The 19981-nt window shown below is 36.7% G+C and overlaps 1 protein-coding gene across 6 annotated transcripts in view; it reads right to left on the reverse strand.

Moving 5' to 3' along the window:
* Window positions 1-13495: 13495 nt before the first annotated feature.
* Window positions 13496-19981, reverse strand: part of HECW2 (HECT, C2 and WW domain containing E3 ubiquitin protein ligase 2) — a 397525-nt gene continuing 391039 nt past the window's right edge. For all 6 annotated transcript variants that reach the window (XM_054478078.2, XM_063647767.1, XM_063647764.1 and 3 more), the window contains one exon: window positions 13496-15796. In XM_054478078.2, the coding sequence (XP_054334053.1) occupies window positions 15685-15796 (112 nt within the window). In that variant the 3' untranslated portion in view covers window positions 13496-15684. The remainder of the gene's footprint in view (window positions 15797-19981) is intronic.

Here is a 19981-nt window from a genome sequence, read left to right on the forward strand (position 1 = left end):
GCCATGGAGAAGTCCTCCGCAATTCCAGTATCTCCATGGTAAGCACGGTTTTGACTTCTATCACCACCGGCTCCTGTTGCCTGTTTTTAAAGTTCACATGATGGAACCTTAACGGTGTGCCCTCTTTGTGTTAGGACTCTTTTTTTTTTTCTTTCTTTTTTGACAGATTCTCACTGTGTCGCCCAGGCTGGAGTGTAGTGGTGCTATCTCAGCTCACTGCAACCTCTGCCTCCTGGGTTCAAGCGATTCTCCTGCCTCAGCCTCCCAGGTAGCTGGGACTATAGAAGCCCGCCACCATGCCCAGCTTTTTTATTTTTATTTTTTATGTTTTTGTAGTTTTAGTAGAGATGGGGTTTCGCTATGTTGGCCAGGCTGGTCTTGAACCCCTAACCTCATGATCCACCCGCCTTGGCCTCCCAAAGTGCCGGGATTATAGGCGTGAGCCACTGTGCCCGGCTGTGTTAAGACTCTTTTGTCTGTGGATTCATCTATGTTGTTGCTTGCAGCAGCAATTGATCTTTTTCATCGCCTAGTTATATTACCATGAATTACTATAATCACAATCTATTCTACTATTGACAGACATTTGCATTGTTTTCAGTTTTATTAACAAAGTGCTATGAAAGTTCTTGAACATTTGTTTTGGTGGATATAAGCACTCATTTCTGTTGGGTACACACTCGGAAACTGGAATTGCTAGTCATGGTGTGCATATATTTGGCTGTAATTGATGCTGCTAAACAGTTTATCAAAGTGGTTACATCAATTTACACTCCTACCAGTAATGCAGAGAATTCCCATTGCTCCATATCCTTGATAGGTGTTACTATCATCAGTTCTTTTCATTTGAGTCACTGGTGAAGATAAGCCATGCTTTTATAAACTATACATGGCACCTCTGAATGGGTTATAAGCCCTCAGAAAAGGAAAGATCAAGAGTTTGCTTCTGGCTCTTACATGAATCTGACTTGATACTACTCCCTGGTCTCAAGAAAATGAGGCTTACATTTCTGGCCACCTACTAGGTGAAGTGGAGCCTCCCCAAAGAATAGAAATAGACTAACCACTGGCTCACAAATGCAATTAACACAAATAGAGAAATGGGTCAGAGCCAAGGGCAAGACTTTCACCTCTTTGGTCAGAACCACAGAGACCTCCTACAGAGGGGTGAATAAAGCCTCGTCAAAGTCAGTCCACCTTTTGAACTGGACTATTAGAGCAGAACTAGTTTGAAGTTAGTAAGGAAGTGCCTGCCTCATGTAGAGGGTCAGACAACTGTCACTACAGTTATTGTATTTTGAGCACTTTGTGTGTGCTACACCCAGGGCTTTACGCTTTATAGAATGTAATAGTTAGGACTGTTGGGTTGTAAATAACAGAATCTAACCTAATTTTTTAAATATTTATTTTTATTTTAAATTCCAGGGTACATGTGCAGGATGTGCAGGTTTGTTACATAGGTAGACACGTGGCACGGTGGTTTGCTATACCTGTCAATCCATCACCTAGGTACTAAGCCCAACATGCATTAGCTATTTTTCCTAATGCTCACCCTTCCCCCACCCTACCTCCTGTCAGGTCCCAATGTGTGTTGTGCCTCTCCCTGTGTCCATGTGTTCTCATTGTTCAGCTCCCACTTATAAGTCAGAACATGTGGTGTTTGTTTTTTTGTCCCTGCATTAGTTTGCTGAGGATAATGGCTTCCAGGTCCATCCATGTCCCTGTAAAGGACATGATCTCATTCCTTTTTATGGCTGCATAGTATTCCATGGTGTATATGTACCACATTTTTCTTATCCAGTCTATCATTGATGGGCATTTGGGTTGATTCCATGTTTTTTGCTATTGTGAATAGTGCTGCAGTGAACATATGCATGCATTTATCTTTGTAATAGTATGATTTATACTCCTTTGGGTATATACCCAGTAATGGCATTGCTGGGTCAAATGGTATTTCTGGCTCTAGATCTTTGAGGAATTTCCACACCGTCTTCCAAAATGGTTGAACTAATTTACATTCCCACCAACAGTGTAAAAGCGTTACCATTTCTCCATAACTTTGCCAGCTTCTGTTGTTTCTTGACTTTTTAATAATTGCCATTCTGACTGGCATGAGACGGTATCTCACTGTAGTTTTGATTCGCATTTCTCTAATATTCAGTGATGTTGAGCTTTTTTTCGTATGTTTGTTGGCCGCATGAATGTCTTCTTTTGGGAAGTGTCTGTTCATGTCCTTTGCCTACATTTTAATGTTTTTTTTTTTTTTTTTTTGTAAATTTGTTTAAGTTCCTCATAGATTCTGGATATTAGACCCTTGTGAGATGGATAGATTGCAAAAATTTTCTCCAACTCTGGACCAACCTGATTATTCATAAAAGTTAATTTACTTAAAGAACAGCTATTCTGAGATTCTCCTTCTCTTTATATAAATGTGTTAAAATTTATTCCTTGTTATGCAATAATGATGAGTGGATGATAATTGCTACTTGTTATTGGCAAATGTTCCTTTTAACTACACGTATAGTTTGTAACACTAGGCCATTCTCCTGTTCCCACCAATCAATATTTTTCTTTTGAAGCGTGGGGCTGAATTTTACTGCTACATGACAACCAGGTGAGAAAGTTACCGTTTCATACGTTCTTTAACACATGTGCACTTTCATCCTGTATCCAAGAATAGCCCTCAGGTTCTTGTCAACAACATTCTCTCTATTCATATAGCCAAAGGTTAGGTGAGTTTGTGTATCTGATTTCTCAGCATATCACTAATTTAAGGCAGCAAAGTAGAGAATGAGGAGGGGCTACTTTAGTCAAAATGAAGCAAAAATGAAATTTTAGTGAACTAGAAAGGAGAATTAGAATGGTATTAATAGTAAAGCATAGTCTGGACCATTTAATTTAGGAATAAAACAGTTGAATATCTACCCAACAATTACAGCATAATATTGTTTGTTGTCTATAAGGGTGACCCTAAGTTATCAACAAATACATTTTCTCTAGTGTGTCCTATTTAAGACCATAGAAATTTGTATATCTTTTAAAAGATTCCCATAAGAAGAGTTAAAATGTTTAGGTTTTTCACACTTAGAGAGTTATAATAAGCTGTAAAAGTCTTTTATGTGGAATAATTTAGTTCTTGGGAATAGAAGATAAGTGAAGGTATTACTCTAAGAAGTAAAAAGATAAATAGATGTATTATCAATTACTTGACAAACAGTGTCATGTGTGGCTTGAATGATGAATTTAGCTGACTACTTGGTGTGAAACTGCTTCTTTAGATTTCTGCACACCCATCTGTGTAATGAGTTAGCTACTCCAGAACCTTTCTAAGCATGGCACCATAGTAGCTGGTTTCCAAATCTCTGGTACTTTATTCACTTTATTAGATGGATTCTGTCACTGAAACATTTCTCTGTAACTAATAATTCTCTTTTCTTTTCTTCTTTTCTTTTTTAAAAAAAAACTCCATTTACTTTTAATACAAAATATCAGATTTACTATCTATAACACAATTATATTGCTTAGGATGAAAACTTTGCTTACCTATCAAGCAAATATTCTTCTCATTGCGTGGGAGGCATGAATTCTGCCACTGAACCAGCAAAGCTTCCTCATATTCTTCTCATTGCTTGGTGTTTATGCAGTTGTCTGTGCTCATTGTTATAGTTGCTATTTGGTTGCAGTTAAAGATTGGCCTCTGGTTACCCTATGAGTAAAGAACCATTAATGAATTGATCTGGGGGGCTGTGTTACACATTCTGCTTTTAGGGCTAATTTTAAAATTAGCCATTAAATTTTAAATACTTTAATTTTAAAAAATTGTTTAAAAATTGAGAAAATAGTAGAGTTTCCATATACCTCACACCAGTTTCCCTTGCCAACATCTTACATTAGTATGGCACAATAGTTATAATTAAGAAATCAATACATTTTTATTAACTAAAGTCCATACATTAATCAAATTTCTTTTGTATTTACCCAATGTTGTCTTTCTGTTCTAGAATCCTATCCAGGACACCACATTCCACTTAGTCATCATATCTCATTAGGCTCCTCTTGGTTGTGATCATTTTTCAGACTTTTCTTGGTTTTGATGACTTTGACAGCTTTGAAGAGCACTAGTGAGATATTTTGTAGAGTGTCCCTCTATTAGACATTGTCTGATTATTTTCTCATGGTTACATTGGGATTATGTATTTGGGAAGAAAGACCACAGAGATAAAGTGTCGTTTTTATCACATCATATCAAAGGCACACACTATTCACATGATTTATAACTGTTGATGTTGAACTTGAGCATCTGGCTGAGGTAGTGTTTCTCAGGCTTCTTCACCGTAACTTTTCTCTCCTTTCCTCCTTCCTTTGCTGTACTCTTTGGAAATAAGTCAGTATGGGTAGCCCCCACTTAAGAGTGGAGTATACATAAATTATTTAGAATTCTTCTGCCCAGATTTGTCTCTTCATTTATTATTCAATCAATTATTTATCAGTATGAACTTGGATAGTTATTTTATACTTTGTGTTATAATCAGATACTACTTTATTTTGTTGTCCAAACTGTTCCAGCTTTGGCCACTGGAGCTCTTTTAGTTAGCTCCTGCATCCCTTTGACAGACTCTCATGGTGTTTTTTGGTTTTATTTTTAAAAATCACTTCAGTTTCTAGCACTACAAGATGCTCCAGGCTTATCTTGTATATTCCCTAGAAGCAGTCATTTCTCCAAGGAGTAGGGCTAATTTTGAAATATGATTTTATGTCTTAAGTAAAAAAGGCTTAGCTAAGGACAGGTTCAAAGTCAGTTAGAAAACATTTGCTAACGTGCACTCATACAACCATTACCACACCTAAACTCTGTGGCAGGATGAAAAAGATAGGTACATACACTCCAGCCACCACATTATTGGTATTCCTGCTTGGTTCTAAGTTTCAGGCAGCCTGTTATCTTCATTCCTCCTTAAACATTATTATGAGTGACATAACAGACAGGCTAATTGCAGATGAGAGAAAAACAAACCCAAACATTTTCGCTCCAAATTATCAGTACTATGGTGAGAGAAGAGACTCTGATGATACATACATTGCTTTTCAAACCTGTGGTACACACACCTGAGGGTACAAAGCAGCAAGTCAAGGAAGAGGCAAAATCAAAGTAGTATCTTAGTGTATCATCCAATGTCTTTAATACTTAGGGTTACTTAATAATAACAAGTTGCTATTAAAGCTAAAGGGGAAAAATTATATTTTCAAATTGAAACCCAGTTTGACATATGAACAATTTAAATTTACTTAAAAATAAATGAAACACGAATAATTTTGTATTGGTAGAGCTAGCTACATGTTCATATTTGAAGGGTCCTTTATTATTATTGGTGATTTGATACAAAGTTTAAGAAATGCTGATGTGGAGTAATAGTAAATTAGCACTAATTGGTTAATAGCTCTTTAGTTAACAGTTAAAAATGGTTTGTTTTGTTCTGGAAAGCCAACCATTCAAGGCTAGAATTGGCCCCTAAGGGAAATGTATGGCTCCTCTTCATTCTCCCTCCCTTCCTCCCAGAGAGCACTGTTCTAGTTAGGACAGGCTCAAGAATCCAGAGTTGTGTTCTTCTTGGGGATTTGATCACTTCAGATTTCTCTTGAATTTCCAGGCCATGAGGCTGGAGTGTAGGGAAGTTGCCCATCCTTAGGCAAGTCTGACCATCTCATCTGCGGGCCCTCCCATTTTTCTGGACCTATCAGAAGGACCTGGACTCTTTTCATTCAGGGTTCCTCTGCCCCAAGAAGACCTGAAGTGGGCAATCTGGACCAGCACTGCTTTAAGTATTAGAAAATATATTATCCTACTTCTCTTTATATGCCGGCTTTCTCTTTCTGGAATTTGCCTTCCCTTGAAATAAAATGTAGAAGGTCAAGCTGTGAATGTGGGTTTAGGAAAAAACAAGCAACCTCTTGGCCTCTTTTGGGCTTTGGTCCATTGAACTGCTATAACAGAATATCAGAGACTGGGTAGTTTATAAACAACAGAAATTTATCTCTTACAGTTCTGCAGTTCAAGATCAAGGCTCTGGCAGATTTGGAGTCTGGCAGATTTGGAGTCTGGTAAGGGCTGGCTAGTCTGGTAAGTCTGGTTCATGGATTGCTGTCTTTTCACTGTGTTTCCACATGGCAGAAGGAATCTATGGGATTTCTTTTATAAGGGCACTAATCCCATTCATGAGAGTTCCACGTTCAGGACCTAGTCACCTCTCCAAGGCCCCATCTCCAAACACTATCACATTGGAAATTAGGTTTTAACATATAGATTTTGAGGGGACACATTCATTCTAAAGCAGTCTTCTTAGACCTGACTCTACTTATACTCAAAAGATGTCCTTCATATGGTTTAATTCAATTCTAAAGAGATTAATTTGGATGTTGGGACAAAAGCCTCATAGTAGTAAAAAGTAGGTCTTTACTTGTCCATGAAATCAGGAATTTAATTTGGGGCAGGAGCAGGGAGAGGGATGTGTTGATGAGGTTCAACAATTTGGACTTGGGGTCCATTTTCCATGTCAAATGAATACCCACCTAGATATGAATTCTTATACTAGCCAAAGGGTGGTATTCTGTGTAGCAAGGGTGGTATTTAATCACATTATAAATTGTCAGAAAATATATATTGTTCCAATAATTTACACTTTTCTAGCTTTTCTTTTCTTTTCTTTTTTTTTTTTTTTTTTTGAGATAGAGTTTTGCTCTTTGTTGCCCAGACTGGAGTGCAACGGTGCCATGTTGGCTCACTGCAACCTCCGCCTCCCTGGTTCAAGTGATTCTCCTGCCTCAGCCTCCCGAGTAGCTGGGATTACAGGTGCCGGCCACCACGCCCAGTCAATATTTGTATTTTTAGTAGAGATGGGGTTTCACTATGTTGGCCAGGCTGGTCTCGAACTCCTGACCTCAGGCGATCCACCTGCCTTGGCCTCCCAAAGTGCTGGGATTACAGGCATGAGCCACTGCTCCTGGCCCCTAGCTTTTCCTTTCCCAGTGAAAAACCAGTGATTAAACATCTTTTGGAAGCATCTATCCACACAAGGATTTGAAAATAATAGGACAAATAAAGTGTGTGAAACTCACGTGTATCAAGGTAAATATTCTATCTTTATCAGATATTCTCATTTCTTTATTCTTATGATTCCAAAGTTTACTTTGGTTGACAAATGAGGTATCTATTTAGAAGGGAAAAAAAAGTAATGGGTAAACATTTTTGAGCAAGAAGAGAAGGAGAAAAATACGAAGAGACTTCAACTTCATACTTAAACTTAACTTCATACTTAAACCAGAATGTCTTTAACTGGTTTAAGTTGAAATAAAGAACAGTATGAAAAACTTCCTGGGATGGTGGATCGTGGGAATTATTCATTATTATTTATTACTAAACTCTCACTAATTAAATGGGGTTCAGGATTAAAGGAAATTATGAAGGCAGATATATTTATCATTCTAAAAACACACTGAGGTCAAAGGATGTAGAGGGATGTCATGGCACAAAAACCAGAAGTCAGTACTGTGAATCAGTATCTTGCTCTTCCCCCTTCAGTAACAATGTCAGACTTCAGTCAGTGATAGCAGATGAATCTTCTGCTTAAATGCTCTCATGTGATATATGAAGTTCATTTCTAGTGTAAAATATGTAATAAGAAGCTTAATGACACATGTATTCCATGCAATCTTGACAGGTTTCCTCTTAACTCATATGCATTAACACAAGTTGGTTTTCACAAGTTAATTCATATAAATTAACATGAGTTGGTCAATACAGATCATTTTAAGGACATCCCTTAGTGATTGACTGCCCTCATATACACACACACATATATATGGCTATATATATATATATATATCTGCACCTTTCTCCCTTCCCCATCTCTTTTTATTAACTGCCGTGTTTTAGTAACATTTTACTTATCTGGTGAATTTACACCACTAGTCAACTAAATATAAAAGATAATGTTATCCATTAAAACAAGGGTTCCAAACTGGTGACCTGCAGGGCAAATCAATCTGTAGCTATATTTGGTTTGATCCACCCAGTACTAAAAAGATCTGGAAATATCACACAAAAATTTGAGTTTCTGGGTTTCCCTTGATATATCAGATCTTTTAACACTAGACTGGAATATCATGTGGCTAGGATCTGCTGGAGCAAAATATTAGAATGCCCCTTTAGGTAAGCCCTACCACTCTGTGTTGCTTCCACCTAGCCAATTTCACTCTTTAAATACCTATCTGGTCCCTGTAGGCACATGCACACGCGACCCCTAAATTGATGTGCGTGGTAGTGGTGGTGGCGGCAGTGGTGTGCCTATGTGTTTATAAATTAAACATTCAAATAAGATGGCTTAACAAATAGTCTCAACCCATGTGAGTTAAGAAATTATGAATTGTGTTACAATTCATTCCTTTAACATTAACAGCCCATCAAACAGTAAAATATTCTTGTAGGGATAAACAAAGTAGATTCCAAACAAAATAAACAAATATTTTATTAATAAATAATAAAAATATAAGTAAAAATAAACAAAATATTATAAATACTATGAAAACAGAACCTCCAATACTTATAGAGCTGCAAACTAATGCCATGAAATCTTTATCTCTACTTCTATTCTCCTCCCTTCTGAGTTTTCCCTCCCCAAAAGTATTACAGAAAAGTCATAATCTATTTTTTTTAAAGAAGATTTATTTTGGATTAAGTGATTTCATGATGCAACATGGTTTTAAACAAAAATAGAGATCAGTATGAAAATAAAACAAATTGTACACATTAAAATATCTTTCCCTCAAAGCATTTCGGAATCATAAAAAATACAACAAAAGAATCAGGGGTTCGGTTGAGAATAAGAATACAGACTTCCCAGAAAATAAACAACTAGTTCCAGTTCAGAGTCCTAGGCCCCATATAATACCACCCAGAAACCATTTCTAGGATGTCAACAATCTGCATTATTTACTTTGAAAAAAAATTACATACAAGGTGAAGTGAGAGCTGTATAACCTTAATGCTAACAGCAAACATCTCCCATTATTATTCTCCATTAAAAGTCACATTAAATAAATATGAAGCTTAAATCAACGCAAAAACTGAAATACCACCATTAACTGTGACACACTGTGTGGTGAACATAATGACTGAGGTTGGTGAAGTGAAATTAAAAGCTTAAAAAAATACACCACCTGTGTTCTACTGAAATCTTAGAAATAATTTTTTTACAGAGCCTTAATATTAAAAAGTAATCATTATTATAAAATTAGATTAATACTTTCAATAAGAGGCAAGAGAGATGCATGTATTTTTATTCATTTATTTTGGAATGCCTGCATCCCTATTATAAAAACATGTAATTTTAAGCACTTTCCAACATATTAACAGCCCCAAATTTTACTTATGCTATCATATAAAGAAAAATAGGTTGTAATTATATCTTTTAGAGCATTAGGGTCCCAAAAGAACATCCCATTCTGTGTTAATTCCTGGTTAATCCTTCCAAGGTAATTCTTGAACATCATCCATTCTTTTCTGTGAAGGTGATAGTAACCAGAAGTTGACTGATGGTTCCCTACCTGCATCAGTAATAGATGATTCAGTTTGAATCACACAACATGGCTATCCACACTCCTCAGGTTGTAATATCTTAAAAGTCAGATAGAAAGATATCACCTGCCCAAGGGCACTACACATAAAAATCACATATATAAATTTAATTCTCCTGTGTTCCCCAGAAACCATACAACTAGGGCCATCTTATTCTGCTGAGCTGTTCAATTACGAAAGCCAAATAAACGACTCTGCAGATAAAATCTAAGCAAATCTATTTTCGGTCTTGATTAACTTCCTGACTTGGAAACACTGATTCAGTCTCCATTTGCAACCTCACTCTCAGGATTTCGCTTTCCAGATTAACAGAGAGCATTTAAGTTATCTTTAGAAATCATGAAAATGTCTCAAATGCTATTCTAATGTCAAGGGATGTCCGCTAAAAAAAACAAATGAGTATAATGAAATAAAAGCACCCTTTCTTTTATTTCATACATGGTGTTCAATAATAGTAACAATAATTCTTAAGTGAAAAAAAATCCACAACATTATTTTATGCTAAATTGTCGAATCTCCTGATTAAGCTATGGTTAGCTTTAATACTTTGGGACTAAATTCCATTTTGCAATACGGAAAATGTTGAATTACTGAAGTTATAAAATGAGGGTATTTCCCATCTAGTAGATCAAACTGTGCCTTCATCAAGGAGCATAGCTTTCTTCTTCTCAGTCAGAAACCAAATTGAAGTATGTTCCTACCCCCACCAGCAAGCCCTAAGATGATCCATCTACTGTTGTTTTAACTGTCCCTCCACTACACTCCTGTCTTAACCATCCTTTCACTCCTCCTGACCCAGATGGCTATGATATGGACAGCACACACACACTCATCCTTCCTGCCAGCTCCTTGGAATGCAGTTACCACTCTGAATCTTGACAGTTGGTCAATAATTAGCATTATATTCTTAGGGGGTGGCACAACTGCTGGGCTCCTCTTTCCTCCTTTTTAATTTTTATCACCCTTTCAGTGGGCAGTAGCTGGCCTTAAGCCACAATTCAGAAAGCTTTAATGTCTTTGGCATTCCTTTGCATCCATACTAGACAAACAAATTAATTTGGAAAACACAAATGAATGGGAAAGAAACTAAGTTTTTGAAAATTAGAGTCTAAAAGTGACATTCTCATTAAACTCATGGCAGTAAGATGGAAGTAAAATGGCTAAGGTCCAGAGTGCTGTCCCTCACCTACTAAATCAGAAAGCAGATAAGACACAGCAAGGCCCAGTGGCTCACATCTGTAATCCCAGCACTTTGGGAGGCCAAGGTGGGAGGACTGCTTGAGCTCAGGAGTTCAAGACCAGCCTGGGCAACGTGGCAAAACCCTGTGTCGACAAAAAATACAAAAAAATTAGCTGGGCATGGTGGTGCATGCCTGTAGTCCCAGCTACTCGGAGGCTGAGGTGGGAGGCTGGCTTGAGCCTGGGAGGCGGAGGTTGCAGTGAGCCAAGATCATGCCACTGCACTCCAGCATGGGTAACAGCCAGACCTTATCACAAATAAACAAACAGAAACAACTGCCAGCACAGTGGCTCACACCTATAATTACTCCTAGTACTTTGGGAGGCCAAGGCGGGCGGATCGCTTGAGCTCAGGAGTTTGAGACCAGCCTGGGCCTTGTCTCTATAAAAATACAAAAATTAGCCAGGTGTGGTGGTGTGCGCCTGTAGTCCCAGTTACTCAGGAGGCTGAGGTGGGAGGATCGCTTGAGCCTGGGAGGTGGAGGTTGCAGTGAGCTCATGTGCCACCGCACTCCAGCCTGGGTGACAGAGCCAGACTGTCTCAAACAAACAAACAAAAAAAGCAAAAGGCCCTGAAACTCAGACTCAGTTTGGAGATTAGACCACATTCTTCTTATGCATGTTTTTATTACGCAGGGTTACAGATACCTCTTAATAATGGCATTGCATCATTTCACAAAAATATGGAGTTTCCTGAATAAGGTTAAATTGAACAGACTCCTATCTTCATTATAAGATATTTGCCTTGTTAGAAGTGGTCAAATCATAAATAAAATTTGTGTAGAAAGACGGGAAAGAAGTCACTAGGATGAATGTGAGCAGGATGGGAGGAAAAGAGAAGCTGCAGTGGCTCCTTCTTGGATATCACTGGAACTCAGCTATCAGGGCTTACTAGATCCATCCCTATTAACAATTTAAAAATAAAATCAGGCTTCTGAGTAGTGTTTTCCATTATCTTCTTTCCAAATAATACTTGAGAAAATTAAACGACTACTCTGTATAAATCCATCAAAAGCAATCACATTTTGCCTTCTGTTTTTTAAATTTCTCATGTCAAGTCATGAAATGCAAATAAGTCTATGGGGAATTTTTTTCCATGAATATACTAATTTCTTCATGGTCTTTTCAGAAGGTGTCATATTTTAAATGTATCTGTTTAAGAAAGCGAGAGTTTGGAGGAAGCATCTTGGAAACCTCACTGAATGTGGAATATACTGGTACAAACATTAGTCTCCACATTTCTCAAGATGAAACACAGAATTGTGACTATGAAGTAATGAAACTGATGCCACGAGCCATCCATGAAAATCAGCTTCAACCCAGATGGAACATGATGCTTGTACCCTACAAAGTGCGTAAGGAGCTAAACGGACGATGTGCCTGACAGCACTTTGGAACCATAAAGCACTATGCAAAGCATATTCTACCATTACTTTCAAACACTTGAATGCATTTTTACCATTTCTGATTGTTGCACAGGTAAAACAGATTTTCCTTTATTTATTGCAGAATTTCTGCTAAATTATAAACGCAATATATGCTAGAAAATTGTGACCATGCTTCTTTGACCAAGATCCATTCATTTTGTGCACAAGAAAAATGTTTTGACCCCAGAAGTGGTTTGGGCTCAGGGATTGGGATTTTTCACACTGAAAACCAACAGTGCATTGTAGAATAGATGAAGGGAAACAGGGAAACTACCTGACTTAATTTTGGCATTTCATTGATAATTTGAAAATCCTTGAGTTGCTCCTTCACAGATCGGCTCCCTACACACTTCACGCTCTCGTTGTGTAAGTGCATCCCGGCTCCAACACTCGACCAGTATTGACACACCATTGCTTGCCATTGCTTCCCAATAGAAACAGCATTGATGTAATTTTTTTTAGCCACACTATCATCTATATATGAAGATATTACTGAATCTCCCAGATAGAAAAAGCTGTTCTCTTCTCTCTTCATTCCTTGATTGTAGAACTTACCAAATTTTATTCAAAACACTTTTTTGAACCTTGGAGTCTACTCGACTACACCGTGAGCTGAGTTTTTCAAGGGCAGATTTAGACTCTTGTAGCTCCATCGTCAAACAAACATCAAACTGGCACAGAGGGAATGCCAATGATGTGCTTGTTCTTTCATCTAAGAGATGTTCTGCATACATATATGATGTATTAAGAGTGTCTTCTATAGTATAAAGAGCATCACTTAAAATAAGACCAGAAAGCCTAGTTATCTGGGTTCACAGTCCAGAAGAAAATATTTACGGATATTTCTAATTGTAGAGTACATGAAAGTCTAATTTATTCTGTGGAAATGTTATTTAATACTTTATATAGTTATTACTGGCTGTTTTGTTTTACTAAGAAAGAATAATAGATAAGTTAGCATGGTGTTCTGATATGCTAAGTACATCTTTGATAATTCCCAATCTGAGAACAGTATCAACTAGATGATTATACTAATTAGGAATGTCTACATACATTAAAGTGTACTGTTATTTGGGAAAAAGTTGGATGCCTTAATAAAGAAATATATTTGTTAGAAATAATTAAGGAGATACATTTTATTTCAAATCTCTTTTACCTAATAATATGAAATACCATAACTAAATGTCTCAAACCAAAATGAATGATAACATGGTCTTTGAATGTATTTTTGAAAGAAATGCAACCTTTATCTGCTGCTTGGAGAATGCCAGCCCTGAAACATCTTATATACCATCAAATATGTGACTTAAAAAAAAGTGTGTTGTACTACTTTTCCTTATAATGAAAAGAATACAAACAAGTGAAAACAGTTTGCAAAATTAAATATATACTTGTATTCATGATCAATAAGTACAAACTAACATTTCCAGTTAAAAGTTTTTCTTTTTTTCTCTTCCAATTATAGAATACAGAGAGCTCTTCCTTTCTTATTTACAGATTTCTATCACCCTTTTTCAGAACATTTCTTCACACTGCAGTACGTGCCTTTAGTGCAGGAGTGTAACATAAGTGGTATTCCTCTTGAGGGTCCCAATAGTAAACATAGCTTAACTCACAGGAGAGCAATCAGTTCTTACAAAACACCTATGAAAACTATGCATATGACCTCTATAAAATGTAAGATTGCCAACATCCCATAATAGGAATTCCATGGCTGCTTATAAATATAGATCTCAAAGAAATGTTTGGGCAATGCCTGTAAACCCATAGGCTGGCAAACCATATGTTAATCCAATGCTTTTATGACCCCCAATTTAACTTCACTCTATTGAAAATCTGATTAGTCAAGAAATAAAGATGTGGAGTAATCCCAAAAGCAATTAAAATGAAGAATACCTTCTCATAAAATTAAGCAGAAGTAAGACTAGTGATGTCATGCGGTTTTGGAGATACCATAGAAAAACTGTTTCTTAATAAGAAAATTATGCATCAGTGAAAATGCAGGCTTAGAAATATAGTTCTGAGTTTCAATTTGTGATGTCTTCACTGATGAGGGAAAATGGAATTCTTATTACTGATCTCTTCAGTGTTGCTGATGGCTCCTTAACTGAGCTTAGTGTTTAATGATGCTATACAAATAAAAAGCAGTGGGGGAAATACGAAATATCTGTATTAAATGCCATCCTGTAAAGTATTTGATGGATGGAAGAGAGTCTAATGCATTTTAAATAAATGCATATCATACTATCACATATAGTGAATCTTAAAAAATTATTACTTAGATGCACAGTCCTTGTAGTGGTAGACATGGTACTGTGAAGGAAGTTTGATTTAGAAGCTATTTTCTATTATACTTCTCAAGTGATGGAGTTGCTGTTAGTCATATTGTAATGTCCCTTCACCTTTGGTACATTCAGTGCAAAATATTTGGGGAATTTTTTTTACCTTTATAAAAATAAAAGGCCCTTTTGTTTCCTTGAGAGTGCTTAAAAGGATACATATTAGCATGATGCCCGAGTATGCATGGAACATGAAAATGGAATGAGTGATACATACAGCATGATAGGTAGGTTCTTATATACATCTTAAAGAACATAAACATCATGAACCTACAAAAAATAAACAGAACTCACTGTGTACTTTTTCCTGATATGCTGTGATTAATTGCTAGTTATTTTAAAATTGTTTTCATGCATTATAAAGCATAAAATCTGTCATTAGTAATTCACTGAATAATGGTTTGTCTTTAGCCATAATTACACACATACCACTTGCATATACATTGTTACAGACCATCTTATTGCAAATCTGTAAAGGTACCTCATATTGACTTGGTTTCATTTTCACTCATGTCCCATGAAAGCGGAAACCTATGGTGCACACCATGCAGGCACTCATAAGCAAGAAATGAATATTCTGTTTTAACTTAGGGCTTAAATGAATGTACTTTCAGGAAATATATTTACTTTTATTATATTATTTAACTTGCTCTAATTTGGAGATTGGGCCAAGTGCTGCCAGTTTGGCTTGACCCACGTTCAAGGGTAAGTTTCAAGATTCTCCTGAGTCCCTAAAAATTACCGTGGAGCTGATCATGTATGGGTTCATCTCTGTCTTGGAACATAACAAATGGAAAAAGTTTGGCAGTCAAGAACTGTTGATTGAAAGACGGTTGGGTTGTTCCCTGGGCATCAAGCTCACCCAAATCCTTCCAAGAGGACTCATCTCCAGTCCCCAAATGTGACAGAGCACTTGTTCCTGGAAAACAACAGCACGTAGCTTTATCCTAAAGGAAGCATCCTCTTGAAACTTCCAATGTTCAATCATTCTTCTAGAAGGCAGCTTCTGAAACTGCCTGTCCACAGAGATGGGCATTCTGCTTCCAGGTCACTCAAGTCCAAAAGTACTGGTTTCTTCAACTGCTGTCAACAGTTTTTCATAAAGCATGGAAAAGGATGGGTAGGGAGGCAGATCCAGACGGTTAAAACATGTATGCGCTCTGAAAACACAAGAAACAGCACATAGTTTAGAACAGGCTGAGTGAAATGAAAATGTGTGTGGGGGGTGTGTGTGTGTGTGTCTGTGTGTGTATGATTGTCTTTCACATTCAAATTTATTTGTTGCCAATTTTCACACTCCTTTTGAAAAATCTTTGAAAACATTTTGACCTTAAAAATTCAGAACTGAATTTCTCTAAGGAAAAGAAGATATTAAAAAAAATATTTTATTTACATTTCACCACCATTTAAAAGCTATATTACATATAAATGACCATTTATTGAGTGGTCTAAGGATTACAAAGACAAGTTTGGTTTTTGTTTCTCTTTTGATGCTAGATTTTTTTTTAATACATGGACATAAGGCCTTGCAAAGTGGTTCATTTTGAGCTGGCATATGCCTGGGTGTCTCTTCAATACTCTATAGTTATGCATTTTTTCATTTTCTTGGACAGGGAAGAGGAGCCAGTGTCTCTGAGGGCCCGCCTCATGGCTTAGAGTCTTGGGAAATCCCCTGGCTGGACTTTTCTAAGTCAGTAGGCCATTGTTACTTCTTTGAATCCTGTGCTAAAATTTGCTTTCTCCCAATTCACAATAACAAAATAAGCAATTTAAATCATTACATTAAGTATTCTTTTTTAGAAATACTTCTTTTGCCAAGATAGGAAAAAAATATGTTTTCCTGTTATTTGCATCTGAATCACAATAAAAAATAGTCTCCAAATAGTACATCTTATCAGGAAGCAAATCTGCACTTTGACACGAAATAGGAAACATTCTATTCTGAATGTACAACAGCTTGTTTGGGGGACCTACATAACTTTGACTTAAAAAAAATACTCCTGAATAAGAAATTTTAGGAACTATGATTATTAACAAGCTATTGCTACAAAGTCACATGTTTATACTTTTACTCTGATAAATCCCTTTTCCTTATGAAATAAATATAATTAATATTCCTGGATGCAGTGTAATGTAGTGGGAAGACCAGAGATTTGCAGTTGGACATACTTGGGTTTGGATTCTAGCTCCACCAACAAGTGTGTGATTTGGAGTGAGTTATTATAACTCTGAGCCCGTATTTCTCACCTTTAAAAGGGTGGTTATATAACTTGTCTGAGAAGGATGTGAGGATTAAGTGAAATAACAGAAACATGCTTAATAGAATGACTGGCTCATAGTGTTTGACCAATTAATAATAGATGTATTGTTAGCTACATTTCATTACTATCAACAAGATTTGACTCTAATTGCCTTCAGTGAATTGCCACAAATAGTAATGACCCACGAGAACGATGAGATAATAAAGGGATAATAAAGCAGGTGTGTGGCCACATGGCTTATTAAAAACAGGAATGTGAACGGGATCTGTTATACTGTAAGAATACAGATAGAATATTCCTTATCCAAAATGCTTGGCACCAGAAGTGCTTTGGATTTCAGATTTCTCTGGAATTTGGAATATTTGCATATATATAATGAGATATCTTGGGGAATGGGACCCAAGTCTAAACATGAAATTGATTTACGTTTCATATACACCTTGTATACACAGACTGAAGGTAATTTTATACCATATTTACATAATTTGGTTCATGAAACAAAGTTTTGACTGCGTTTTTGACTGCACCCTGTCACATGAGGTCCGCTGTGAAATTTTCAACTTGTGGCATCATGTTGGCACTCAAAAAGTTTTGGATTTTGGAACATTTTAGATTTAAAATTTTTTGACTAGGGATACTCAGACTGTATCAGTTTTAGGGTATAGAGATAGCACCGACTCACCCACTCCTAGTACTATAAACTCTGGGATATATTGGTGGAAATCATCTAATGAGTCTTTGCAGGCAAACCCTTTTTTGATACAATAAGCATTTCAGAATTGCATTTGATATCCTTAGACTGGAACGCAAATTGAGCCTCAAGAAAAGGTTTTACTTATTTAAAAATTCAACTTGTATACTAAAATAGAGTGCTAGGAATGGTTTATAATCTATCATCTGTGAAACATTGGAATAAAACTATTAAATAAAGATTTATCTCTGTTCCAGGGGTAGGGGAGGAAGAAGCAGAAAAGTGGAATACATTTTGAAAATAATTATATGCCAAACTTTGTGTTAGACAAATAATATTTATTATCCTATTAGACTAACAGATGATACCACAATACTATTTTAAGATTTTCATTTCTTTGGTTACCAGTAAGGTTGAGCATCTTTCCCCCATGTCCTCTTGCTTTTTACATTTCCTGTTTTGTGATCTACATGTTCATCTCTCTTGCCTGATTAACTTTTCAGTATTTTTATTGTGATAAAATATACATAATATAACATTTACCATTTTAACTATATTTAAGTGCACAGTACCATGGCATTAGTACACCTACGTTATTTTGCAACCATCATCACTATCCATCTCCAGAACTTCTGCATCTTGCAAAACTGAAATCTGTATCCATTAAATAGTAACTCCCATTTCCTCTCCCCCTAGCCCCTGGAAACTACCATTCTACTTTGTGTCTCTATGAATTTCACTACCCTATGTACTTCATATAAGTGGAATCTTAAAATATTTGTCTCTTGTGATTGGCTTATTTCACTTAGCACAATATTTTAAGGTTCATGTTGTAGCATGGGTCAGAATTTCCTTCCTTTTTAAGGCTGAATAATGTTCCATTGTATGTATATACCACATTTTCTTTATCCATTCATCCAGTGATGAACAGTTTTTTTGTTTTGTTTTGTTTTTTAGAGGAAGTATACTTTATTTTTTTATTTTATTTTTATTTATTATTATTATTATACTTTAAGTTTTAGGGTACATGTGCACAATGTGCAGGTTTGTTACATATGTATACATGTGCCATGTTGGTGTGCTGCACCCATTAACTCGCCATTTAGCATTAGGTATATCTCCTAATGCTATCTCTCCCCGCTCCCCCTACCCCACAACAGTCCCCAGAGTGTGATGTTCCCCTTCCTGTGTCCATGTGTTCTCATTGTTCAATTCCCACCTATGAGTGAGAACATGCGGTGTTTGGATTTTTGTCCTTGCGATAGTTTACTGAGAATGATGATTTCCAATCTCATCCATGTCCCTACAAAGGACATGAACTCATCATTTTTTATGGCTGCATAGTATTCCATGGTGTATATGTGCCACATTTTCTTAATCCAGTCTATCATTGTTGGACATTTGGGTTGGTTCCAAGTCTTCGCTATTGTGAATAGTGCCGCAATAAACATGCGTGTGCATGTGTCTTTATAGCAGCATGATTTATAGTCCTTTGGGTATATACCCAGTAATGGGATGGCTGGGTCAAATGGTAGTTCTAGTTCTAGATCCCTGAGGAATCGCCACACTGACTTCCACAACGGTTGAACTAGTTTACAGTCCCACCAACAGTGTAAAAGTGTTCCTATTTCTCCACATCCTCTCCAGCACCTGTTGTTTCCTGACTTTTTAATGATTGCCATTCTAACTGGTGTGAGATGGTATCTCATTGTGGTTTTGATTTGCATTTCTCTGATGGCCAGTGATGGTTAGCATTTTTTCATGTGTTTTTTGGCTGCATAAATGTCTTCTTTTGAGAAGCTTCTATTCATGTCCTTTGTCCACTTTTTGATGGGGTTGAACAGGAGTTTTTTCCTACCATTTGGCTATTGTAAATAATGCTCCTATGAACATGAGTGTACAATTATGTTTAAGCCCTCCTTTTCAATTTTTTTGGGGATATAAACAGAAGTGCAACATCATATTGCATTTTTCATAGTGGCTACAACATTTCACATTTCCATCAACAGTGCACAAGGGTTCCAATTTCTCTACATCCTCACCAACACTTATTTCTTGTTTTTTTGTTGTTGTTGTTTGTTTGTTTCATAATAGCTATTGTAATAGGTATGAAGTCCATTCATCTTTTAAAGCCTTAGGATTTCTTATTGAAATCAAGAGAGACTCTCGCTGTTGTTGAATTTGAAGAAGGAAGCTACCACGAATTCTATAGCTGCAAGGAATGAATGCTGCCAACAACCCAAGGGAACTTGGAAGCAGATTCTTCTCTAGTTGGTCCTCCAGATAAGAATGCAGCCCCACTGATGGCTTGATTTCAGCCTTGTGAGACCATGAGCAGAAGACCCAGCTAAGGTGTGCCTGGATGCCTGCTCCATGAAAACAGCAAGATCATA

The sequence above is a fragment of the Pongo pygmaeus genome, chromosome 11, assembly GCF_028885625.2.
Source record: "Pongo pygmaeus isolate AG05252 chromosome 11, NHGRI_mPonPyg2-v2.0_pri, whole genome shotgun sequence".
Taxonomy (NCBI): Eukaryota; Metazoa; Chordata; class Mammalia; order Primates; family Hominidae; genus Pongo; species Pongo pygmaeus.